Source organism: Cylas formicarius, unplaced genomic scaffold, assembly GCF_029955315.1.
Source record: "Cylas formicarius isolate icCylForm1 unplaced genomic scaffold, icCylForm1.1 PGA_scaffold_10__41_contigs__length_53128322, whole genome shotgun sequence".
Taxonomy (NCBI): Eukaryota; Metazoa; Arthropoda; class Insecta; order Coleoptera; family Brentidae; genus Cylas; species Cylas formicarius.
The window spans coordinates 11549438-11576653 of NW_026844214.1; the positions used below are offsets into that span (position 1 = coordinate 11549438).

General features: G+C 34.2%; 5 protein-coding genes across 7 annotated transcripts in view; 2 read left to right on the top strand and 3 right to left on the bottom strand.

The window, feature by feature from the left end:
- Positions 1 to 5508: 5508 nt before the first annotated feature.
- LOC132703356 (venom serine carboxypeptidase-like) lies at positions 5509 to 7304 on the bottom strand. The gene is made up of 2 exons (XM_060672571.1): positions 6992 to 7304; positions 5509 to 6936 (listed from the first exon to the last, which is right to left on the bottom strand). Exon 2 carries the CDS (start codon positions 6923 to 6925, stop codon positions 5525 to 5527), a length of 1401 nt encoding a protein of 466 aa, XP_060528554.1. The 5' UTR covers positions 6926 to 6936; positions 6992 to 7304; the 3' UTR covers positions 5509 to 5524.
- A 2887-nt stretch (positions 7305 to 10191) lies between these two features.
- On the bottom strand, positions 10192 to 13707 carry LOC132702688 (venom serine carboxypeptidase-like). 2 transcript variants are annotated; one of them, XM_060671457.1, is made up of 2 exons: positions 13594 to 13707; positions 10192 to 12269 (listed from the first exon to the last, which is right to left on the bottom strand). In XM_060671457.1, exon 2 carries the CDS (start codon positions 12262 to 12264, stop codon positions 10879 to 10881), a length of 1386 nt encoding a protein of 461 aa, XP_060527440.1. In that variant the 5' UTR covers positions 12265 to 12269; positions 13594 to 13707; the 3' UTR covers positions 10192 to 10878. The 2 variants fall into 2 exon arrangements, with proteins under 2 accessions (XP_060527440.1, XP_060527439.1); XM_060671456.1 differs by lacking the exon at positions 13594 to 13707 and adding an exon at positions 13449 to 13539 and having other exon boundaries at positions 10193 to 12269.
- A 3093-nt stretch (positions 13708 to 16800) lies between these two features.
- LOC132708315 (venom serine carboxypeptidase-like) overlaps positions 16801 to 27216 on the bottom strand; it is a 28688-nt gene continuing 18272 nt past the window's right edge. Inside the window, exons 1-2 of one of the 2 annotated variants that reach the window (XM_060680578.1) lie at positions 18978 to 19031; positions 16801 to 18223 (exon numbers count right to left, since the gene is read on the bottom strand). In XM_060680578.1, coding sequence (XP_060536561.1) covers positions 16832 to 18217 — 1386 coding nt within the window. In that variant the 5' untranslated portion in view covers positions 18218 to 18223; positions 18978 to 19031 and the 3' untranslated portion in view covers positions 16801 to 16831. Of the gene's footprint in view, positions 18224 to 18977; positions 19032 to 27216 lie in introns of those variants that run through there. The other variant, XM_060680579.1, reaches the window with a different exon arrangement.
- LOC132700375 (uncharacterized) lies at positions 19921 to 21090 on the top strand. The gene is made up of 2 exons (XM_060667646.1): positions 19921 to 20334; positions 20395 to 21090. Exons 1-2 carry the CDS (start codon positions 19921 to 19923, stop codon positions 21088 to 21090), a joined length of 1110 nt encoding a protein of 369 aa, XP_060523629.1.
- LOC132706694 (uncharacterized) lies at positions 21853 to 22706 on the top strand. The gene has a single exon (XM_060678174.1). It carries the CDS (start codon positions 21936 to 21938, stop codon positions 22668 to 22670), a length of 735 nt encoding a protein of 244 aa, XP_060534157.1. The 5' UTR covers positions 21853 to 21935; the 3' UTR covers positions 22671 to 22706.

Consider the following 27216-nt stretch of genomic DNA (forward strand, 5'->3'; position numbering starts at 1 on the left):
GAGTTTCTTGTCCCTCGAATCCGAGAACCTTCGGACATTTCCGGGATATTACCACACGGGTTTGAGAGCAATCGGATGTTTTCGGAGATATTTCCCACGCCTTGAATTTTGATCATTGCCTATTCTGACGCTCGTGTCAGTGAAAGTATTCATGTTGTTTTGCGAAAATGTACCCAAAAACTGACGGTCGTAGAAAAAGTATAGTATGCAACACGTTTGGTAAATTTTTAAGTCACTAGGCAATTAAACACTCGTTTCCCTACGCTCCGCTTCTGCCAAATAAACTCGTCACTCAAATGCCGTTTTTCTACTCCCATTTGTAAAATACCTAATTACATGCCGATCTAGCGTGCGGGAAGCGTCACTTTACCACGTCAGTTTCGTTGCCCACGGATTCCAGCCACTTCGGATATTTCCGGGATTTTGCCGCATTGCTTAAATTTTGAGGTTTTTCAATTATGACCGACACTCCGGGTCGTCTCCAATGCCTAGCAAGCAAAGATGCCTCCTAAGCCTGCAATGTCCTGTGTAGGCCCCTGTTAGTGCTCTACACTCATCATAACATCATAAGCCTCGCCTGCCTCATCCCGGAGCAACTCTCCAGCCCCCCGCGGCCCGGTCTCTCGCCCAGGCTTCGAGAGCTCGCCGCCTCACACACGGGGCGATCCCCAAGCGGGGCTCTGGCCCTATATGCCTATGCAAAGAGCCCTCCCTGGCTAAGGCGTCCGCTGCCTCATTGCCCCGGATACCGGTGTGATCCGGGACCCAGACCAACGTGACCTTTCTCTCCTCAGCCACCCTCCTCAGTACCCCTTTGCACTCCTTTATCAACAAGGAGCGCGTACGCACTGACTTCAGCGCCATGAGTGCAGCCCTACTATCCGAGCAGAAGAAGACTCTCCTGCTTCCGTAGTTGAGCCGAAGCACCTCTCTGGCCGCCATCAATAAAGCGAAAATTTCCGCCTGAAACACAGTGCAGTACTGACCCAGAGGGACCGACAAGCTGGATCCCGTTGTCTCGCAGTACGCTCCAGCTCCGGCCAGATCTCCCATTCTGGACCCGTCCGTGTACCAGACAAGTCCATCCCAGGAGCCGACTCTGCCCTCTCTCCAATCTTCCCTTGATGGAAAGAGAAAGGTCAATTTATCAAAGAAGGTCATCTCGGGGATCATGACGTCACTCGGCATGCCCATGACCCCGCGATCCCCGCGACAGCCCTCCAAAATGTCGTACGGTCCCCGATTGAAGGTTCCCTCCCTCCAGAGCCCGCAGCTCGCCAGCCTCACAGCTGTCCTGGCCGCCTCCATCTGCACCCGATCCGCCAGAGAGGGCAGCCCCACCAGAGCCTCCAGGGCCTTCGTGGGCGCCGTTCTCATGGCGCCCGTTATGCAGATATATATATATATATATATATATATATATATATATATATATATATATATATATATATATATATATATATATATATATATATATATATATATAGAACATATATAGTACGTTTTTTTCCCGGCGATGTTATTTATTTACTTCTTTTTTAATTTAGATTTAATTTTGTAACAGCTACCCTTATTAATTTAGTTTTTAGAATTGTATGGTAAATTTTACTAAGGCCTTTTGTGTCTGTTTTAAAGTTTATGGATTTTTTGTTTTTTTGAATTTCTATCGATTCGTAGAGTTCTTTTTTTTTAGTATTAGGCTCTGTCTTCAGTATCTTTACATTTTGAAAATCGAATGAATGTTTAGTTTCACTACAGTGTGTGTGAATAGCTGTTTTGTTGGTTTTACAATTTTATATGTACAGTTTTATTTCTACAATTTTAAATCGTGCCATCGTGTGTTGTATCTAAATGTTTTTATTTCTACACCGATTTCAAAATTAGGGTGAGTTCGATTGTTCTCGTTGCCTTGTATAAAACCCTTTCAATTTTTTTGAAAAAGACCGAATACATCGGTCGAAACGTTAAATAAATTTATTATGAATTACAAACTTTCTTCTTTTGTTTTACGTAACGGACTATAATATATACCTAAGAAAAAAATCATGATTTTATTATATATATATATATATATATATATATATATATATATATATATATATATATATATATATATATATATATATATATATATATATATATATATATATATATATCGGAATTCCTTTACCCAAAACCAAAACACCGACAACTCTAAACGATCTGCGCATTATAGCCATCCGTCCAGCATTTTCTAAAATTATGGAAAATATTCCAAACTCTCAAATATATTTGTACAAACGAGTGCTATTTCGTAAGAAGACAAACATAGACTTCTTATTGTCAAATTTGATGTTCACAATTTCAATTTCAATTCAATTTACTCTTTGCCGAACATATTAAAATTCTTATCCAAAGGCCATATATCTCACTTAAGCAACTTTGCTACAGTCGTCATTTTTTAAGTTCCAAGATGTGCGAGTCATTACTACTCTCTCATTTTAGTTATGCAAGCTTTATCTGCGAGCCCCGTCTTCGACAGTCGGTACAAAATAGCATTCAAAAGGTGCAGAATAGTTGCTGTCGTTTGATATTTAACCAAAGAAAATCGGATTATATAACACATAAAATTAATGAACTTCACTGGTTGAACATGTTTCATCGAGGTACTTATCATTCAGGTTGTTTTGTACGAGGTTTAGCACAACGCACTTTTCTTAATTTAGAAAGTCTTTAAAATAAATTCAAGCTGAACTCTGATATGCATAACAGAGATACCAGAAATAAATTAAAATTTTTAACACCAAAGCACAGAACAGTAGCTTACAAAAATTTTTATGATTTCATAAATCATAATGTTGAAAAATTCAAAGCCATTTTCAAAATTTATTTATTTAACAAGCAAGTAGAGACGTATGGGTTATTTCACAGATATATACAATTCTCTTTTTTATTCTTCTGTTTTAAATTTATTTATTTGTTGGTATCTGTTACTTGGCAAAATAGTAATTATAGTTTCTAATATAGCATACATAGTTATTGCATTGGGAACAGTAGATAATGAAATGTTTACTCACTTTATGATTCATAATTTATCTTAATTAGTGTATTTATAACTTTATGCGCTATGTACATAAACTAGGTTTTAGTCTGGTTTACCAGGGATAAGTTTGAATAGCCTTAGGCTAGATTTCGCCGTGTATATAAATTCATATTGTTTGTACATTTATACATGCATATATAAAGTCGATTATTATTTTTATTATTATAAATTATTTCTTGTTAAATTTTCATTTTCAGAATTTTTTTTTAGAAATCTACACTTTATATTAATTGTTGTATTAAGAAAATTGTAATAATTTTCATTTATTTTTTTAATGAAATCGATTTTGAAAAACTGCTTTTTACTGCTCGATGACTTTTTTTTTCTCGAAATGACTGGGTGATTCCATGTTTATAATCGTTATATTTTCCTCAAGCAAAATATTTGATTTGGCATTTCATATCAGTTTCCAAATTTTCCTAAGCCTAAAGATTTATGTAAATTAGCAAAAACCGGGATCGCCAAAGGTCGGTAATAAAACAAATAAAGCAAACCGTAGCATGAAGGCAGGCAGAACTATCGCGCAACTATAATTCCAGCAATTTGCGAGATAAACTTTAGAGAGGAAAATATAAAAGTTTACGCTTTACGCGCTGCAAACTTCCGCATCATGAGTATTCGTATCATTTTATGTGGAAATATTTAAAAACGTTTTTAAAGGTCTGATATTTATTTCGTAAACACGTATGCTTTGAACTTTTGAAAACTTTTAACATTATTCGAGGCGTAAGCTATATTACTAAGGTTATGCATTAAAGCGCTAAGAATGGAATCGGAGTAAGTCTTGGAAAGTTTGTTCATTTTAGGTGGCAAAACCATTTAAACTTTTTGATGTCAGTATTGCCTGACACACGTATTATTAAGTTTTTGAATGTTCATTTTCGTTACGGATATTTTACTTCGATTTGCGTGTGAAAACGTTGACGTACATTGAATTTTGACAGATATTAACTTAGGCCTCTGCGTTGGGTATTTTACCTTCAGTGTACAATACGCTAAGTAAGTCACATTTTGCTAAATTTTCGTCTTCTAAAATAAAGACAATGGAGGTTCGACAATCTCTGACTATATCTGGGGAATCATGGTCGATCAACCTCAAGTAAGCATCGGAAACTCGAAAGTTCGAGCAGTTCCCTGCCCTCCCCCAGAAAATTCTTATAATCTTGAGGAAGTACAATAACTCTTTTATGGGGAGTTATTTTTAGTTCCTGTACCAGGGTTCGTAGTTCCGTGAAACTCAGTAGACTCTCCCAATTCAGAAATGGAAAATATCGGGCATAATAGACTAAAATTCACTTCAACTATTTTAGTGCAAATAACGTAATTCTAATTAAGTATGTTCGAAGCGGCTCTAAAAACTAAACAAATGATTACACTAAGTTATACGGAAGTTTAATAATTAAGTATGACTACCATCAGATGATGTTCTAATTTTTGTTCTGCTAGAGTTAACTCAAGTGCTTCAAACTAACCAAAAAAGGTGTATAGGACATTGTCTTTAAGGTGACCAATACGGATTTATTCATGAATAATGGGACATACGTCAGCATGTCGTATCCGAAAATGATGCTTTAATATTTAAGGTGTGCTAGAAGTTTCAAATCAACTAATTTTTCTTGAAATTTATAAGCTTGGTGTTTCTCGGGACAATAGAAGGTTTACACTAATATTTTTAGCATTTCTTAAAGAGTTCACACATTAAAACTTAAACAAAATTATTTTTCCTGCCCATCAAATAAGTTGGCAAATCTCAGAGAATTATCCTTTTTAATTTATTACTTTGAACAGCAGCACTCATTACAAGTTAGTATATCGTAGTTTTGTTAATCGTTATTGAGAATTCATATTTATTAGATTATTATATTAAATATTCGTTTGCATTCCTAAAGCAGAACGTGATGGTTAAGTTGAATAAATCCATCTAAAGAGGAAAAAGAAAGACTAGTTTTCCTTTAAGTTGAAAACGAATTTCTTTTTTTTTCTCATCAAAAAATAAAACAACACAATTTAAATATAAATAATAATAAATATTTTTTCTGCTCTGTCTACCAGTGCTGATTGAAATTCTGGTTATATTTAACACTAATAAATTTTATGGGAATGTATGTTTTATTGAAAATGAATTCGCAATTTTCAACATAATAGAGTATAATTTCTTTTTATCACAAATATGCAACTCAATAATTCGAAGAAAAAAAGAAGAAGAATAAATATGACATGTGCCTTTGTTCATTAAACACACCTTACAATTGCTGCGAAAACATGTTTATTTTTTGTTGATTCTGTTTGAAGTTAGATTACGTAAAAATCAACAAGTTTCGGCTATATCATTCGTGATTACGTTAAATTTTAAAAAGTTTAATCTATATCAGTCATTAGGCAGTGTTAAATTGAAAATCAACTTAGTCAAAAAGAGACATCAGATTGATTCGTTTTTATTTTCTACAAAACTTTAACAGGTTTGCTATCATCATTCAAGGACAATCCTCTCGTAAACCTATATAAGAAATTGAACGCCCATTCTGGTTGGTCAGTCGGTACCATATGGCCTGCGCTTCTAACGAGCAGTTCCGTTAAATTTCCAGCACGTTTATAATACCCTGCCACATCGTTATCAACAAACCATACTTCCCTTGAAGCCGATTTATACTCTGCTGCAGCGCTAAAGTTCAACTGTTTAAGGTAGTTGACAACTCCTGGATAAGGACAAACGGTATCCAATTGTCCGACGAATATTAACACGCGGTAGTAGCTGAGCAGTTCAGCCAACCAAGGCGCTACATTTTGACTACTGTCTGCTTCAAGGTTATCGTAAACTTCATCGTCGCCAAATCCTATATCACCTACGTGTATCGACGATCGCGCAACTGTCTGAACAAATTCCTCGTACGGACCGTCGAGAGGTGCGGAATCAACATCGGCAAAGTTGTACACATTTGGAATTCCTGTTACGGTGGCGATATCACCCAATATGGCAAAGTCAGTGTAATTTGTTGCTCTTAGATAATCTCCCTCATCTATATATTTCTGAGCTAAGACCTTGTACCCGTCCAGAACTTCTTTTTGGCTTTCGTCATATAATCCTACTTGGTACAAGAACTCACCGTAGTCGAGCTGATTATAAGGATCCGTCCAGCCGTTTCCGATCAGCAAACCATTTAGATTTATTTTCAGATCAGCAGTGGGATTATTTTTGTGTATCGTATACGCTAGAGCAGGCACATATTTTCCAGCGTACGATTCGCCGGAGATGTAAAATTCGTTCGCTTGTAGCTCAGGAAATAAGGTAAAGAACTGGGTTACGGAACTGTATAAATCACTACCCACTTTAGTCTCGTTTTGTGCATACCCACCCTCGTCGTTAAAACTGAAGCCGGTACCTACCGGATTGTCAATGTAAAGTACTGAATGCGACTGCGACCAGTAAACGTCCCTGATGGTCACATTTAAATCTTCTCCGATAATAAAGGGACCATTTTCGTTGAAGAGGGCGAATAAACTAGATGCTCCTGGGCCACCCTGTAACCACAACACTACCGGGTCATTTTTGTAGTCGTTCTCAGAAGGAAAGAACCAAAAGAAATGGTTAGAGTTAAATCTCTTATCCACCGTAAAGAATCCGGAATAACTAGTGATGTTTTTAAATCCAGCGTAGTTTACCACAGCAGCTTGTTGCGCTTCTAGAATTTGATTTTGTTCCAGGAACGGAGTTAAAATCAGCGGATCGTCCGCATCCTGCGGTATTGGATACCGTTTCGGAGGCTTGTGAAGTTTGTAGCGATAGGCATAAAATGGCTGAACCAGCTGAAGCGTGATAAATATAATAATGACGTATTTCACCATTTTGTGCTCATCTACAACAAACGAATTCAACATACATAACAATACAATTACAATAACAATACTCACTTATCTTCCGATGTTGCTCATTACAATGTTGGACTTCGATAAACCTAATTAAAGATTTGTATGGTATATATTGCGATTATCTAACAATTGAAGTGGTTTGGCTAGATAACATTCCAATTCGATAGAGCTGCATATCAAATACTCCCACTGGGAAATGAGTTTACATTCTGATGTAGAATTCTATTTAAACATCAAAATACTACACGTTAGGTGTTTATCACAATTTGAAAAGATGTTGCCTTAAATTCCAAGATAAGCTTTATAAAAATATTTTTTTATTATATAGGATGTTTCATATAACATATAAGCTTATACAAAGCGGAACACGGAAGGAAGACTATGATGATTGATGACTATGATCTGTTAGTAGAGGATCCGGTTTAAGAACAACACCCCTCATTCTTTTCCGTGATAAAATATTTTTTTTTAATAATAAAACTTATTGATTAATCAAATGAGCAATGATTGACAGTCTATATCTTAGCAACACTATTTTTAATTAAAAAGTAATTAATTTTATTTTTTTTATTGGTTACCGTCAGAATTTTTCTTTATAAATTTAGTCTCAATCAAAGAAAAAAATTATATAGAAAATGCCATACAATGTTTGAATACCCTTTTTAGGCAACAATACGTGCCAACCAGGTGTAAACAGGTAATCAGATGTAGTGATTTACCATAATTCTTTTTCTTTAAAAAATATATATATATATATATATATATATATATATATATATATATATATATATATATATATATATATATATATATATATATATATATATATATATATATATATAAATATACAGAATTTTTTTACGAACCCAACGATATATGATTGACTTTCCAAATCGTGGCGAAGCTAATGATTGACACGATCTAAAGTTTCAATAATTTCATGTAAAAATAAAGTGTGACTGCGAGCGCTATATCTTTTTTCATGTACGGCAGAGAAGGATGTACAATAACTATCTAGCTGCAGCTGCAGTATAGTCGCAGCCTGTAAAAGCGTGGAACGCCGGTAGACTTCGGCGGTAAAGCTCCAAAATAATTTTAAGGGGGGGAATATATTTATCTTTCTCTTATACACAGAGAACTGAACACACGCCTTTCTTTTTCTGGCAAGAGTCTTATGCGAGGCTGTTATTGTACATCCTTCTCTGCCGTACATGAAAAAAGATATAGCGCTCGCAGTCACGCTTTATTTTTACATGAAATTATTGAAACTTTAGATCGTGTCAATCATTAGCTTTGACACGATTTGTAAAGTCTATCATATATCGTTGGGTTCGTAATAAAATTCTGTATATTTACATATTTAATTTTTAAAGAAAAAGAATGAGGGTAAATCACTACATCCGATTACCTGTTTACACCTGGTTGACACGTGTTGTTGCCTAAAACAATGTATGGCATTTTCTATATACTTTTTTTCTTTGATTGTGAGAAAAAAAAATGAAATTTCTTAATTATTAATTTAAAATAGTCTTGCTAAGATATAGACTGTCAGTCATTTCTCATTTGATTAATCAATAAGTCTTATTATTAAAAAAAATATATTTTATCACGGAAAAGAATGAGGGGTGTTGTTCTTAAACCGGATTTTAGGCAATATCCACCTAAAATATTTTTAGTAACGCAGTGTTGCTGCCTCTATTTTTTATATAGGACGCCGCGTATATTGTTTCGAACCACTGCCACTTTCTGACTAACGGTTTTCGAGATGATAATTGATTTCTATATTTTTCATTTAAAATAGATCCCTATTTAAATTGTTATTGCCGGGATACTTGAATACTTAGAATGCTGTAGTTTGTCAATATCCCGGTTACTAATCTCCTGTAGAATAGTGCCTCGTGCAATGTACAAGGTGTTTATAAAATCATGATTTTACCGTTTCAAGAACTTATAAATTGGCAAAAAGTCAAATTTTTGAAAAGTGTAACATAGAATATTCAAAAGGATTAAAAGCGCGAAATTATTTACTGTTCATAGATATTGTGTCCAAATTGTCAGAACAAAAACTATGAAACGAAAGCTATTCTAATTGAAAGCAAATGTTGAAAATGACCTGCATTTTCCAAATATTTTAAAATTCATTCATCATCATCATTCTATTCTATGCGGAGGATTGCAGTTTTTTTGGTTGGTTGGTTGGTAGAAATACAGTGGCATGAGGTCACGCGATCTGGTATATATATTCTCAACCACCGATTCCTCAAATATTTCAAACAATTCTTCTGTAACTTCCTTCAAACAGGGAGCTTGTGCTCCACCGACCAAGATCCAAGAGATCTGCAATTATTCCAATGAAAATTTGTCCAAAAAATCACTGACATTTTTCCTTAAAATTTCGAGATGTTTGGTCAACAATAAAAATTTAAATTGATGACTATTTCAGCCAGAAATATAGATAGAAGCGGCAACACTGCGACAATGAAAATTTTACATCGATGGACTAGAGTCAAAAACCTCAGTGACCAAATATGTAGCAAATTCCCGTTTTCCTAAATTGCCTAATGTTCCATCGACTTTGGGACACCCTTTAACTTTTATTGAAGATTTTTTGCAATATTAGCGGTAAGTAATAATTTGCAAAAATAGGTTACTTAACTTATTGCTATCTTGCAAGTGCCGACTGCAACATAATGTGGTACATTTACATGTTAATTTGATATAATCGATTAATTATATTGTTTATCCAAAAATAAGATTTTGAATAATATTGTGATTTTATTTGTCGCCAGGCGATAAAAATATCGATTCTAATATCAGATAAACCTAAACTTAAGGGCTATGACAAAGGATTATTATAATAATTAACCATGGTTAAAATTTAAGATGTTAGAATGTAATTTTACTCTACTCCAAATTTATCTGTGCGTAATAATATATATAATAAAATTATATAAGTATATATAATTTTATTACTCTGTATTACTTTGTATTCGTTAATTGTAATGCCTCTTAGTAAATCACTTTTAAGTTAACAGTAATGTAAACTGTAATGTTTGGTTAGCTACTTAGATAGTTAGCCGACAAATTGCAAATTACAAAATAAAACATATATCATTTAGAAGAGTTTTAACTGTAATCTAGAAACAGTGACAAAATTAAGGGTTACATATTATTAACAATTACGCTAATCAGAATTTTCTTAAATCTAAATCACAAAGTTACAAAAAATCTCATTTTTACTATAGAACCTTCATTTTTGGTTATTGTTGGTTAAACTTAAGAGTCGAAATTGATGAGAAATACGAATTTTTGGTTGGTTATCAAGTACCGAAGGGCACTTTTCTGCATCCTAACGCTGAAGCACCCTACTAACGTTTGATATTTTGAAATTCAAAAATGTGTCGAAGGTTTCCATATCCAGTGACCTTGATAGTGTTGCTCAGGATTCGTGAGGTAGAACACCCTCATATTGAAACCATATGCTGTTCTAATTTAGAGAAATAAGAATGAAAAGTTGAATACCGTTCATATTTGAGTCTTTAAAGCAAAATTATAAAACATATAAAAACGCCATCTAGAGATCACGGTAAAAAACTCAACAGTATCGTTTACATTACCAGCTGAGTTATTGCGTTATTTGTTAATTTATTTGTGTTATATTGGTTCACCACCTCAGATGGAGAGTCAAGTTGCTTGTAGAAAAATTTACCAGGCAAATTGTATTACCAGAATAACCACTACGTAATGTTGCACCAGCATGAGGCACCCTGAAGTTTCCAACGGTGAGACAAATTTTGAACACATATTTGAGATTAACTTGATTAAGTTGGTAAGTGCAGTCGTTTTTCGTATTTTAAATTAACGAGTTATAAATAAATGGAGTTTTATTTCAGTACACTCCCGAATGATCTTTACAGTAAAACAGTTTTTCATTCATCCTCGTTTATGGGCAGACCCCTCGCAAATCGCGAAACAAAGCTTATTGTCCACTTGGGCTGATCCCGAGGTACGTAATGCCCGGCGTCTCTGACAAAAAGCTCCGTCAAATTTCCAGCGGTCTTTATGTAACCGACAACTTCGTCGTCGATAACCCAATATTCCCGCGCAGCAGTTTTATATTCTTCCGCTGCGCTGAAGTTTAGTTTGGATATGTAGTTGACCATCGGGGGATATGGACATACAGTATCAGTTTGTCCATTAAACAACAGCACCGAGTAATGCGACAGTAGTTCAGATAGCCAAGGTGCTACACTTTGGGGGATATCTTCCCAAAGGTTATCGTAAACATCGTTACCGTTGCCGTAAACTGTATCGCCGACATGTATTTCTTTGCGCACAACAGTTTGTACAAACTCCTCGTATTTTCTCTCGTTCGGATCAACTCTGACATTGAGATAATTGTATATGTCTGCGATTTCGGCGAGTTCGCTTATTCCAAACAGTAATGCGCGGTTTGCGTAATTGGTTGCGTTTGCGAAATCACCAACTAAAATATTTTCTAGAGCTGCTTGTTTGTACCCGTCCATAATTGCTCTTTGGTGAACATCTAACAATCCGACTTGGTACAGATATTCGCCGTAATCCAGTTGATTGACGGGGTCGGTCCATCCATTGCCTATAATCAGCCCTTTCAAGTTTATTTTCAAATCGGCCGTCGGATTGTTTTGATGAATGGTATATCCGATAGCTGGCACGTATTTTCCCGCATACGACTCCCCTGTAAGGAAGAAGTCGTTATTTTGAAGTTCCGGAAACAGCGTAAAGAACTGCAACAACGAGTTGTACAAGTCGCTGCCAACTTTAGTTTCATTCTGCGCGTACCCGTCCTCATCGGTAAAACTAAATCCGGAGCCAACCGGATTATCTATATAAAGCACCGAATGAAACTGCGACCAGTATATTTCCCGAATGGTGACATTCAAATCTCCGTCGATGATAAAGGGTCCGTTTTCGGTAAATAATGCAAATAAACTGGAAGATCCTGGGCCACCTTGCAACCACAACAGGACTGGGTCATTTTCGTAGTCATTTTCAGATGGGAAAAACCAAAACCATTGGTTTGAGTTATACGCTTTGTCAACGGTAAAGTAGCCTGCGTAGCTTACGATATCTTGAAAGCCGCCGTAATTGACCAGCGCTGCTTGCCGAGCTTCTTCAATCTGATTCTGCTCCAAATATGGAGTTAAAATCAATGGATCCCCAACATCGTCTCTTATTTTAAACTGCCGAACGGGCGGGGCGTGATTAAATACGTAACAATTGCTGCTATGGACCAACTGGATAGCAATAAATACCGACCAAAGACCGTTCACCATTTTTCCTAAAAAACAAAAAATGTTTAAAGTTACTGAATGTACTAAATAAAATATAAAGTAAAACGTTTTATGTTAAATATTTGCAGCTGCAGAGGCGCTATAAAGAGGTATATACAATATTGGAGGTAGTTAGAACATGTGCTAAGAACATTTAAAAAATATATCGAGTGTGCGAGAAATATAATTGGTAGAGGTAAAAATATAATTCATTGAATAATTTTTATTATTTAAGGCCAACTGCGGCATACTGTGAAACTACAGTATCTGATTGCCCATACTCCGAATGATGATGATAATTTATTGAAATATATTGAAAAAAAAAACATATTTTGCAAAATATTTTTTCTACTTGCCACTCTAAAATACCCAATTATGCATTGATCAGGTGTGAACAAAGTATCACTTTAAAAAGTAAGTTGGATTAACACTGTGACAAGCCATTTCTGGCGTTTTCGGTCCTTGATAATATTTTAACAATTGATGGTTCTAGCAATTTGATAATGAATAATGTTATGCAATTGTTTGTTTTTATAAAGGCACCATTCTGAGACAAATATTTTCAATATTTCATGTGGTTAAAATTTTTATTTGCGATATTCAATCACAAATTGTGTTGCGCGCCCTAGCGCCTATGATACGAACATAATTTCTTGGTCTATCCTTCAAAAGCGCTGAAAGGCCACCAACAATAAAATGACATTGGGAATCGAAAAATCTGATATACACAAATAGAATCACTAAACTGGAGATACTAGAGCTGAAAATATTATAAAATCCCAGCATATGATTTTAATTTTTTTTTTATTACTATTTCCAAAACTGTTATTGTTAAATGTTGTTCTTTTATTGCTTCCGGTAACTTGACATCTCTTAAGTATTTATACAAAAATATGAAAAAAGGTTTTTGAATTTTTAATTTTTTGATTAATAAATAAATAATGTAAATACTATAATTTTAATTATTATACCATAAAAACTTGAAAAAATTAAGAATGAAATTAAAACATTAAAAGTCAAAAATAATATTTTCGTATTTAGTACCTCTAGTCTAGAAACTGCCCATTCTTTATGAATTCCCTTTTAGATTTGATGTTTCGATTCTTAATGTCCCTTAAGACTTGTCAGGAATTCTGTTCAAAGTTATTGCTATGAGACTATTAAATAAATACATTATTTGCACTCACCATACGATATTAGTCGCAATTGACAATTAATTAAATGTGTGTTTGACCAGTAATTTATAACTCAATTTAACGTTCCCTCCTACAGCATGATAAGTGCGATAAAGGAAAGCAAACACCTAAGTTAATAAGATTTTCTAATTCTCACCAAAATTATCGAATGATTCGACCTTCCACTTTGGATAAGATACTGTAAAAAATGTTTCAGTAGTAAACACGTTTCCTCTCTCAGATCAACTCTGCCTGCGCAAGAGAAACTTACAGTTATAATCGGGAATTACTGCGCTAAGTGCCATTTGCATTTGCCAGTACAAATTAATATGCACTTGTTTGTTGACATTTGTTTTGAGATAATAAAATCGAGTCATTATCAAGCGAATTTGGATTTTACTTATACAGGTTTTCTCACTATAACCGTACGTTATTTTTGGTGGATAAAATAAATTGTGGCTAAATTTTTGCAACCCAAGTTTATCTCTTTCGTTTTCAAATATTTTCAATTTCGTACCACTTCTGGTTAATGGCCACTTCGGGTAGAACCGACCACAGTGACAAACACTATACATAGATTATGGAAAGTTTGTCTCAAGACTAATCTAATCAAATTTTATTTTGTTGGAAAAATGTATTTGAAGCAATATTTTAACTAGCCGAACGAAAATACTATTGTAGCCAAACTATTGGAAAACTATTGAAAAAGGAGACACGATCATTGATTCACAAGTTCAATTTGGTTCAGTTTATCCTATTCTATGGGACCATAAGTATACCTATGAAAACTAAAATAAAGATAATCGTAACTGGTTACGCCACACGAAGGCAAAGTTATTTTAAATAACAGTTCAATTAATATTTAGAAGTAAGGTACTCCTCGAGTTGAAAAAATCGCAAAACAGCAAATAACCAATTGCGGCATCCAAATGACAATAATCTTAAAACATCTCTGATATTTTTCGCATCTTAGATGCTTCTCGGATCTCTGGGGTCTTTGTAGAACATTTTTATTCGAATAAAAACCGTTATTTTATGAAGATGTGTTTTTCTACTCCTGCAGTCTGATTAATTTGGCCGCCATCTTATAACCGCACCTTTTTTGGGACATATTATTAGAACTGTTGACGGAATATATATGGCATATATCGGACTGGCTGCCCTATTGGCAATACTTGTACAATCTTGCTCAGAGTTCGGCTTTTCCTTTCACCTGTGGTCGACGATCGCTAGGTACTGCTGCACACTAAATGCAACATGACGGGGTCATAAACTTCCAATACAATAATGACAAACTTTTATCTAAAATAAATACCTCATTTAGTTAAATATACACAGTCAGATCCAGATGAAGCCTTGAAATTAGAATTACTGTGTTTTCCTATAACCAATTACGAGAAATGATCTTTTATAAAATAATTTTAAAAAGTTGATTTAGTTCCATTGGCTGATCAACCCTGAATGCATTTGAAGTTTTAAAGCTGTACAACGACATCTTCTCTAAAAATTGTGTAGCACATACCTTAATATTGCGTTGCGTCAACAATTATACATGCAATTGAAATGGTCCGTACTGTTTTATAATAATCAGGAGGCAGAAAGAAATAAAAAGTACATACGATGTATGTACGTATATTTAAGATATGCTCTAGGATGTCGCTAGGCATGCATGAAATATCAATATTTATCAGATGAGGAAATATATTTTGCAAATCCCACCAACAGAAATTTCAGGTTCCCCCATCACCACGTATTGCAAACAGCAGGTTCCACAGACACATGCACAGCTTTTCGAGCTCTTACGTCAATCATGAAGGTAAATCAGCCCGCACGTGGTATTGTCAGCTGGCCGATTTATTTAAATAAATTCAAAGTCACCCGATAAGGAAAACAAAGGTTTAGTTCCTTATCAATATGGTTGAAGTATTCTACCAGTACCAATATTGTCAAAAATAATAGTTAATATAATTTCATAATTAAAAATACTTTAAATGCTTGATGGAATTAATTTCCTATTTTAGTTTTTGGAATTTATTGAAGGAAATATTTATTCATTTCAGTAGACGCATACCTTTATGCTGTATTAAAGAAGGCTTTCGCTTCACCTGGTGCACTACCAGTAGCTTGGGAAAACCAGTAGTCAACTCTTCCGATTTCGTTACTTTCTGGACATGATTTTAATCGCTAAACTACTCTTGCGAAACACTTGTAATTTAATTTTAAATGAATTTGCGATTCAATAAATATATTAGTAGTTCGGGAGTCTTTAATTGAACTTTTAATTTGTCAAAATCTTGACTTCATTTTATCTCCTTTATACAGGTTCCATTTATTTTACACATTAATCTTCAAAATTTTAGCCCAATGGTATAGGTTCTAAAATTAAATATTCATTTTCATAGGAGTTATATAGTAAATTAACACACATATTGTTTTAAAAGACGGCAACTGATGTGGGGTTAAAAAACATAATGATTAGCGTTTTAAAGTTTTCATTATTTTTAAAATCCCTGTAACTCTTTTGCTACCGAAAATTTTGTGTTTCTGAACTAAAAATTACCTATCCAATAATATAGCGCACCTGATATACTCGAGTTTTCGAAAAAATAAATGTTTTGATTTTGAACATGTGGGCAATTGAGTTTTTTTAATTAGAAAAAACGTAGTCAAAGCATTAAATATTAACCACTTTCATGGAGCCATGATAAAAATTTCCAATTTTAGTTACACTAGCCGGTACAGAGTAAAATGCGAGCCAATTTCAGTCAAGCTCCGAAGAAACCAACAGGATGATTGGCGAAACGTTGGCTAGTTCGACTCAACAAAAATCGATGCAGAAGGAATCCAGAAGTTTTATAAAAAATATAATATATACTTAGGGTCAAACACTTTCTATATTTAATTTTTTTTCCTCAGTATCATACTTATTGAGATAAGGAATACTAATTTTCTTCGTGTCTATAAATATGATAAGCTATAGTTTAATATTTAAAAAAATTTCAAAAAGTCAACGGGAAACGGCTCACTCGGTTACATATTTCTCAGAACCACTGAAAAAAAAATGTTGGCACTGTGAAGTTTATATTTTCTATTGGTCGCGATCCGTATTTTAATAATTTAAACCGGTTTGATTTAGGCAAAGCGGAGCGAGTGTTTAGTAAACGAATGACTGAAGAAGTTTATCAACGTGTTGCAATCTATCGCTCCCAAACCTGTGAGTAAAGTACTGAAAACGCCCGAAATGGCTTGCGACAGTGTTTAATGACGCCGTCTTAAAGTGATACTTGGCGCACGCGTAATTGCATGTTTTAGAGTAAAAAAAGTATATTTCATGTTACGCCTTAAATAAAACGACGAGTCCACAATAAAGTTTACTTAAATCTAGCTTTACATGTTTAATTATCGTCATCTTGTATAGGCAGACCTCTCGTAAACCTAGTAACGAAATTTAGCGCCCATTTTGCCTGGTCCCTTGCGACATAATGACCGGCATCGCGAACAAAAAGTTCAGTCAAATTGCCAGCCGTTTTTATATATCCGGCAACGTCGCTATCGATGGTCCAAATTTGCCGCAGGGCGGATTGATACTCCTGGGCAGCACTGAAGTTCAGTTTTTGGATGTAATTCACCATTAGGGGATACGGACACACAGTATCTACTTGCCCGCTGTACAAAAGTATCGGATATTCCGAGAGTAGTTCTTCAACCCAAGGCGCTACGCTTTGAGTGCTATCGTTTTTTAGATTGTCGTAAGCATTGTCGCCGTTATCAAACACTGTACCGCCGACGTGCAATTCATCGCGTACGACAGTTTGAACGAATTGCTCGTACTTGCGTTCGTTGGGATCAGCTTCAATATTCAGGTAATTGTAAATGTCAGCAATTCCGACGTTTGATATAGCATCTAAAATAAGGTTGTCCGTGTAGTTAACAGCGTCTACAAATTGACCAGCCTCTATAAGCCTTTTTGCCTCTGCCTCGTATCCGTCCATGGTCGCCTTGTCGTGTACGTCAAAAATTCCGGCTTGATAAAGGTACTCGCCGTAATCTAACTGATTGACTGGATCGGTCCATCCATTGCCTATCAGCAGCCCCTTCAAATTAATTTTGAGGGTAGCGGATGGGTTATTTTGGTGAATGGTACGAGCGAGCGCCGGTACGTATTTTCCAGCATAAGACTCGCCGGAAATGTAAAAGTCGTTCTGTTGAAGATCGGGAAACAACGTGAAGAACTGTACTAGCGCGCTGTACAAATCGCTGCCGACTTTGGTCTCGTTTTGAGCGTATCCGTCGTCATTAGTGAAACTGAATCCTGTACCGACAGGATTGTCGATGTAAAGGACCGAATGGGAGATAGACCAATGAATTTCTCTAATGCTCACGTTCAAATTGGCATCCACTTTGAAAGGGCCGTTTTCTGTGAACAGCGCAAATAAACTCGATGATCCAGGTCCACCCTGTAACCATAGAACCACTGGGTCATTTTTGGTATCATTTTCAGACGGGAAGTACCAAAACCAGAGATTAGAGTTGTGGACATTGTCGACTGTGAAATAAGCCGCGTAGCTGACAATATCTTGAAATCCGGAGTAGTTCACTTGTGCGGCCTGTTGGGCTTCTTGAATTTGATTATTTTCTAATAAGGGGGTTAAAATCAGCGGGTCCCCGGATGAGTTTGATACTTCGAACTGTTCTACGGGAGGTCCATGACCGTAACGGTAGGAGTAAGCCGATCGTATAAGCTGAACGCCAATGAGCAATGACCACACTCTGTTCTTCATTCCGATCTACCATTAAAATTTAATATCAGAATGTATAAAGTAGTACAAACTATGAGTTTTCAATAGGAGTCTTATTCTCCTGAGCAACTAATATCGCCCTTAGTTTATTTATAATTTAAGTCATAAAATATGGAGTGATGAAAAGTAACATTATAGTTTTTGAGAACCAATAATAAAAGATTGTAATCTGTTAAAAAAGATCATTTTTATAACTATATAATAACTAATAGGTTTCATAAATTATTATAATTTTATATGATAGGTTGATAGGTTTTTTAACCCCATATTCATAAATTATAAACGTTTATTTTTGCACACTATTATTAATTACTTCGGGAAATAAGCTGCAGAGGAAAAAGTGCATACCGTATTCCTGGAACTGTAGCGGAATTTTTTTTATCATTTTGTATATGTCCATATAAAGGTTAATAACTGTAGACAAATCGTTATTTTTTTAATTTGAAAAACTTTTCGAAACATGAAATTATTTTCAACTTTGTCCCCAAAATTCAATTTAAATCAAAATGAAAAAGTAAAGAAAATCAATTTTTATTTTAAAATCGATTAGTGTTTATACTACGTTACATTAGGAAAATCGCCATCACTAGTGCAAGATATCTTTAAAAAATGTAGTACTAGGGCTGACTTTCTCTATTTAACCTTTAAATGAATTAATTAAGTAATTTGTCATTTAAGCCAGATTGTAACGACTCGACAAATCGGGCTAACGAAAATTAAAATTTCAACATCAACAACTTACTTCAACAGTCTTTTGTATGCTTTGTGGAAATCACTTAATGTGTTTTGAAACGACACTGTTATTTTCGTACCATTTATAGAAAATTTCATTTTTATCGTTCAGATAAGAGGATACCGAATAATAAAATATGTAAATACTCCCGAAAATTTCATTTACCCACTTCTATAAGATGAAACACGTTGCCGATATTTACTTGGTGAAATAAATTTTGTAATTTTTTTTATTGCATTGAATCTAAGTCTAGACTGTTATACTTCTTGGTTTTCTTTTTATGCTACGATCAAAAATCAAAATTTTTTTGTTAATTTGGTGAGAAAACTACAATATCGTTCTTCGTATTAAGGTTTTAACGATATTACAATAAGATGACATGACACAATTATTCTTAACTTCGAAAAAATATCTTTTCTATAACAAAATTATAAATATAGTTTATCTACAACCATTTAATAATAGACGCATAATACTTCTGACAGTGAGAGTATTATGCTACGCATAATACAACAAGTGTAATTATATCATAAAAAAACAAGTGTAATTATATCATAAAACAACAAGTGTAATAAAATATTCTGGAATTCTTAATAATCCGGGCTTCAATTAATCGGCGCAGAATTCACACATTTCATTTATTATTTTTATGAAAATTTACTATAAAGTTACCCATATTAAAGTCATACACACGTTACCAATTCAATTCTATTATTCAAAAACAGTTCAAAAAATACAAACCAATATGACAATAATTAAAAAGAATTAGTAGGCCGTGCAGGCTAAATCTGACAGCGCGCAGCGGGTATCCATAGCGACAGCTTACCCGACGCGACGCTCATCGTGAATACAAACATTTTCTTTCATGAAATAATAATTGTAAAGTAAATAATATTCATATAGAGAAGCTTTAAAATTTCGCCTTGCAATTAAAACATAAGATTTAATAAAAATGGATTCTGAAAACGAAGTACTAACACCCCCGGAAATTCGAGCGGCAGCGGAAGCTGCGTCTCTGGATTTACTTCCCAAGAAATCAAGAAACAATTATGAAATTGCCTACAACAATTTCATGGATTGGCGATCAAGAAACAAGGCCACCTCCTTCTCTGAAGATACATTATTAGTGTATTTCAAAGAATTGGCTAAAAAGTATAAGTCGTCCTCCTTGTGGACGTTTTATTCCATGCTGAAAAGCACACTTTATATTAAACACAATGTCAAGATCGACCACTACGCGAAGCTACATGCTTTATTAAAAAGACAATCAGAAGGCTATCAACCCAAAAAATCTAAGGCATTTACCGGACAGGAAATAAATAAATTTATTTATGAAGCTCCTGATACAAAATATTTGGCTACAAAGGTAAGGAATGATAAGACGTTACATACCTACGGTATTTACCAAGAGGTGTTAATTTTTTAGGTTGCATTAATTATGGGAGTGATGGGTGCATGCCGCTCAAATGAACTACATGCAATGAAAATACAACACGTTACATTTTATGAAGGTTGCACTAGAGTAATAGTTCCCGTTACGAAGACCAAGATCCCTAGGAATTTTACTATTACTGAGAAGTTCCATGATATTGTTAAAAAATATGCAAATCTGAGACTGCCAAATGCATCAGATTCTTTTTTTATGAATTTTCAAAATGGAAAATGCACAAAACAAGTTATCGGCATTAACAAGTTTGCCAAAATGGGCAGAGAAATTGCAAGTTTCTTACAAATCAAAAACCCAGAAAGATATACCGGGCACTGTCTACGACGATCTTCAGCCACATTGTATGTCGACGCAGGGGCAAGTATGACAGCTCTGAAGCGCCACGGAGGCTGGAAGTCGGCTTCTGTAGCTGAAGGCTATATTGCAGACTCGCAGAAGAACAAGACCGATGCAGCTACTAAAATATTAAGTCAAATCAACCCTAATTGTAATATTAATAACAGTACTTTTGTTTCTACCCCCTCACAATATCCAGGTATGTCTACTATTACGAGCGAATCTTCTCATAACACTTTTTCGATTAGTAAAGACACCACGGACATTAGTATTGGTACTACACCAACTACGATGAATTTCAATAACTGCCCTAATATAACAATCAATTTTATGAAATAGACAGAGTAATACATAATGATCCTATTAAGCGTCAATTTAAAAATAATTGTGTGCTGAAGTGTAAATGTTAATTAAATATTATTAAACTTATTAAATGTTCAATCCAGGACTTTCATTGAATTTATTCCTTATTACATCACAACTCATAACACATAAACATATAACATAAACAGCATACATAAACAGTAACCAGTGTTGATATTGAGTGAATGGTAGAATCTAAAAATGTATGATATTATGTTCCATTTCATATAAAGCAAGTTAACATCCACTTCCGGCCTAACCGGAAGTGCCACCATCTTGAGAATATTCTAGCTGAATTGCTCTGCCATCAGCATTAGCTTCCTACCGAATTTTCAGGTTTCTCCCATGTATAGTTTTTTTTCACAATAAAATGACACATTTCAATTCCGGTGAGGTACCCTATATAAGTGGATGGTTGTAGATAAAGTATAGTATTTGACTCGAGTATTATGGACCATAATAAACTCAGATGATTATAACACTCGCCGCAAGCGGCTCGTTTTATAAATCATCCTCGTTTATTATGGCCTTCATAATACGCTCGTTAAATAATATACTATTCTAGATCTCAGGTCTTTTATGGCAGAGTACGACATAACATGAACCAATGGCCTGTCAATAACTTCCTACAGGCCTAAATCGAACAACCGCACCGCAGGCAAGAAAATATAGACGTGACATTTAACAAAACTGAAACTGTCATATTCCAGGAATTGAAATTTAAAACTTTCAGTAAAATAATTCCATTTACTGACATCCACACAGATATAGCATTACATCAAATATCAAAAACGACATATTTCAAATTTCTGTTCATCGCGATGTATCAAAATAGTCCATTTTATTCAACAAGCAGTAATGTTTACAATGAATCATTTAAAAATTTCGCACCCACAAGTATACTAGGTCAAAATGTGATTGTTTCACAAGAACAAGAGAGAAGAATATCGGATGTTCTCAACACTGCAATCATTGGTGTAGAACCAAGCGCTTGTTTTGCACAAAATATACCAATTCAAGCAGCACAAAAACGGATTGTTCCTGGAGGGGTAATTTTTAGTTTCCCTGCAGAAAGCCCTAACCAGCAGCAGTTTTGTCCTTGCCATCCAATAAGTACTCAGCCTAGGTCAAGTGAAATTGTACAGTCAGGTTCTCCATCAGCATTAGAGCAACAACGTGCCTTGGATGCTATCCAAAAGGGAGGACTGGAATTTATGCAATATCAAGAACATTTACACAAGCATCCATTTCAGTTGAAATTCCATTATGATGTATCCACCTCATGTACAGATTTATCAAGTCTATTTTACAGAACCCAACAGACTAAAGATGACACCAAAGAATACAGAAAGGTAGCTTTTGCAATGGAAGACAAATATGTTCAGATGACAACTGAATGTATTTGCGGATTCAAAAAATGTGAAAAAGAAAAAAGAAGGCAACTTAAAAAAAACAGTAAAGGTACAAAAAACAAACAGTCGGGCCGTATTTATAGTTCGGAAGATGAGTTATATAACTCTAACCAGAGTGAGAGCGAACGTAGTGAATTAGATTAGGATAATGGTATTATCCACGTCTCTATTAATAAAGAAGTTCACCATCTTGGGTTAAATGACTATTTCAAAATGATTTACTTATAATTGTTATACATTGTGAATATAAAAACGGTAGAATAGTATATTATGCAATAAGTGCGGTAAACGCTATTTGAGTCTATTTGGCACGAACGGAGCGCGGCGGGCGAGTGTTTAATAAACGATTCACTTTAAAAGTTTAACAAACGTGTTGCGTAATATACTTTTTTTACGACCGTTAGCCTTTGCGTACATTTTGGTAAAAACAACATGTTACATTCACTGACGTCAAAATTCAAGCCATGCCGTAAAATCTCCAATAACATCCGATTGCTCCCAAACCCCGGATATAACAGAAAGAACTCGAATCCGTGGGGCAAGAAACTTACGTGGTACAGTGACGCTTTTTGCATTCTAGAAATGAATGAAATATGAACAACATAAGAAGCAAAAGACTTAAGGGTTCCTCCCTGAATGAGGCGAAACAGATTTATTTACTACTATACAGATCATAAACATTTTCAAATAAGTTCCTCTTGTTGACAAGAGTTTTTCGCACATTATTTTGGAAACCTAAAATCCAAGTTGAATAAGATAAATTAATAACGACCGAAACTTCAGGCTTTCCAACTGTAAAAAAAGTCAAAAATACTAGGTTATGTTCGAATCGCAGAAATAAGTGGAAGTTGGAATAGCATCTTCGTCTGGCGAAATCTAAAATTTAATACAGACAAGCGAAAGGACAGAGATGTAAAGAGAGATGCAAAAATGTAAAAAAATATGCATTAAATTAAAAACCCACAATGTGTAACTATAGTTGCGGCTAGCTATAAGCAAATTCAACAAAACAAAATCGAAGTATTTGTTCGGAATAGGCTGTACCTAATGCGAAAAGTTGTAATATTAGTGTCATAAGTTTTATCTGAAGTATATACCTAATTACGCTTAAATGTACAGCTAAAAGAGGTTTGGTTGGAATCAACCAAGCGAACCAGTAGTTATAGTTTGACTCAAAATATATAGTGTTGGCTTTTCCATAAATATAAGTTAACTGCGGAAGCCAAAGGAACTTCGGACCGGTAGATATTAGGAATGGACTCCTATTCTGTAACTCCAAGTAAGAATAAATTATTTAGTAATGGGATTACTCAATAATAATAGGTAATAAAATCGTTATTGGTTATAATGCAACACGATATACGTTGCGAAGCACAATACGTCTGACTAAGTAGTTATAATACGACCAAAAATATAGTGCATTTATTATTTTGACGTTTTAAGTATTTTACAGTACCTTAACCGCAGATCTTCGCAGAACCGTGGTAAAATCCATCCCAACAGATGTTTATTTTGCATTGCTTGCTTGCTTGCGATGGCCCTTAAAAAATATTTGTAGAAACTTGAAATTTTTATTTGAAACGTAAACGGACCGTTTTAAAATTAATTGCGTTGATACTGCGGGATATTTTCGAATAAGTAGAAGCGTTTATTTTAACATCAAGTGATCTGTATCGTTCTTAAGAGTTTAATCTAAATTGCAATATGTTCGTGTATATTACGGAGGAATTTCACTGTGATCCTTCCAGTAAGTACGTATTTATGTTCCTGATTCTCGAGCTTTAAACCTGCGAGGCTGTTTTAACTGGAAAGTTCAAACTCTAGTTATATTTCATGTAAGTTTGAGAATAATCATTTTTCTTTTGTGTGCCTGTCGATTAACAACATACTTCTTGTATTTTTGTGTCTTTTACATAGTTATTTGATTCTTTTTTAAGACTATATATTATATTCGCGATAGGTAAAGGTACGTCATAAGAATACAGAGAAATATTTATTAGACTTTTACAATTAAACATTTTTTTAAGGTTCCTGTTGTTTACCACTTTAAAATGTGGAGACCGTGGAATGAAATTGATTAGAAGAAGACATGGAAAATAACGCAGAATTTCAAGAATTGCTCGGCGAAAAAGATTGTAAACATATTTATATCCCGCTTGTTAGTGTAGGTACATAAATTCCTAGGACTGCCCTGGAATGGTTACGGGTTACTATAAGGGGCTGCGGTTTTGAAGTAATAAAGAGTAGGCAAAGTTAATCACGGGGTCAGTTGCAAAAGCACTACATTTCTGGTTGAAGTATAAATTCCAGTTACATTTTTAACATCTGTTTATTTATACATATATTTTGTAGCAATGTGTAATTTTTCTTGTTAATTGTCCGTAAAAAAAATTGACATTTCAAAAAAATCTATTTCACATTTTTTTTTTAAATTACAAATCTCATTTCAATTATCGCGTCTACACTTTCATTTATTTTTACATGCCAATTTTAGATCACATAAACCGCAACGCGAGTTTTTCATTTTACTTATGAAACGAAGAGTAACCGCTTATTTACTTTTAATTTTATGGTGTCTGATTTGCGTCTACCACCGGCAATCGTCAGGAGATCAAAACGACCGTCCACAGCATTTTGTTGTAATCTGAGAATGTTTGCATCATGCCGCGAAGTGTGTTGTGAAAAATAACCCGAATAAAGGTCCACAAAAAAATCCGTTTTTGCGATTATTTATTTAATTTACTGATTTATTTACTTAGTTTAAAAATTGATACAGAATAAATTCAACCCCATCTACTACAAACATAAGTATTCTTGAACTTACTTTTATAAGAATAACGGAAAAAATGTCTACATTAATATTGGACTACTAATTAATATAACCCCATTTCCGTAGTCTTCGATAATAAAAAAAGCGGGCCTATTTCACCCTGTATGTGAAATAAAGAGGTTAAATTATTTAATTACTTATACAACAATTTAAGTATAGGTAAGTTACGTAAATATAGGGGGATTTAGGGCGTTCGTAATTATAAATTTCGTTCCAGCACGTTTTTAAAATTTTAAAATAATATTTTGGAATACTTTTGCAGTCCCAAAGTTCCCGGTTAATTTTTTGCTTTTGACTATAGTACCTACTAAACAAAGATTTTCCAAAAATTTCTAAGATCTGAGAGAGTATTCAAGCAATGTACTTAAAAATGGAATTTTAAATTATGCTCCATTCTGCGTTCGATAATATACACGGTGTCGTATTTATGAAAACGAAATTTTGCAACTGTAATGTAATTAGTTGTCAAATTTTAAAGATAATCATGTCTAGGAAACTATTGGAATTACTTATAGATCTGCTTGACATTTCCGGGACATCTAAAAGTTTTACCTTCAAGATATTTTAAAACGGAAGAAAAGCCTGTATAACCCCACGCAAGAAACTGCTAAAACTAGGAATAGGTAAATCTGATGGAAACTTGCATGAAATTTTCTTAGTAATCCAAAAATGGGATAATATGATAATACAGATAAGGCTGTTTTCAATTCAATCGGAAGTGGTACGATATCTTAATTTTCTGCTTTTTAAAGCGAAAGAGAATCCCGAATACCCCACATGTTTTTTGTAACATTTAAAATTTCGAACCAACGAAATTCATGAGAAGCCCTGTATATTTTAACGACTCATGTTTTTGATATATAATAAAGAAGTAATCTTGTGCTAGTTCGGATGATAAAATTTAATTTGGAATTGAAATTCTTTTTTGCTGAATGAAAATTACCAGCAAGATAATAAGAAAAATATTTCATTTGGTATAATATATAGCGATAATCTCACAAACATATCAAAACCTTTGTCTCCAACGTGCTTAGATATACCGTCAAGGATTTGTTTTTTAAGAAAAAAAAAACAAGCTATCCTGATTTTGCAGTTTACAGATACGATTAGATAATCGAAAAGCACTCAAACATGAAAGTCGTCTGGAAGTGCATGGAAACATACAAGACGAAAATTTAGGTACAAAATACATTTGTACCTAACATCTAGTATTTTTGTTTATATATTTTATTAATTTTATTACATATGAATTATTATAAATAATACCAAAAATTGTATATGAAATTTGCCCCGAACCAAAAAATGGCAAGTTTTAATACTAATTATTCTCATGCAACTATGTTAGACTCATGTGAGAATTGGGAGTTATAATAAATATAAGTATAAATAAATTAATAGCCGCCACTTTAGTCACAAGTTTGATTTGGCAAATTTTTAAGAAACGAGTGAAAAAGCGATGCGACGAGCGATCATCGTTTTTTGGATACATTTGCATTTTGGATACAAAACAGCACAAATGAAAACCTGTATACAATCTGATATAACTTGATTATTTTCATAAGAAATCTCTGCCTTCTTTGGTTGAAACCTTTAACCGAATGTTTGATTTCAATGCTCAAAAATATTTCCGTTGGATGTCTGGTCAGTTGTTGATATTAATTTTGACAAATTACTTAAATCTGGTTTTCTTATAAGCAGTTTTTTTTCTTTGTGTGTACCGCAGAAATGGTGGCTACTAGTTCTGCCTGGCATCTGATACTTGACCACAGCATCGAGAGGGCCGTTGTAGCTATGGATTCCAAAATTGCTCTTGGTAGTCCGGAGATGTGGGCTGGGCGACATTATGTTCCACTGGATGCT

What these genes read in the sequence shown, in the direction of transcription:
- LOC132700375 (XM_060667646.1), top strand. Translation starts at nt 19,921, where the DNA reads ATGGATTCTGAAAACGAAGTACTAACACCCCCGGAAATTCGAGCGGCA. An exon ending in CAAAATATTTGGCTACAAAG is followed by an intron (nt 20,335 to 20,394) that starts GTAAGGAATGAT and finishes TTAATTTTTTAG; the next exon opens with GTTGCATTAATTATGGGAGT.
- LOC132702688 (XM_060671457.1), bottom strand. Translation starts at nt 12,264, where the DNA reads ATGGTGAACGGTCTTTGGTCGGTATTTATTGCTATCCAGTTGGTCCAT.
- LOC132706694 (XM_060678174.1), top strand. Translation starts at nt 21,936, where the DNA reads ATGTATCAAAATAGTCCATTTTATTCAACAAGCAGTAATGTTTACAAT.
- LOC132703356 (XM_060672571.1), bottom strand. Translation starts at nt 6,925, where the DNA reads ATGGTGAAATACGTCATTATTATATTTATCACGCTTCAGCTGGTTCAG.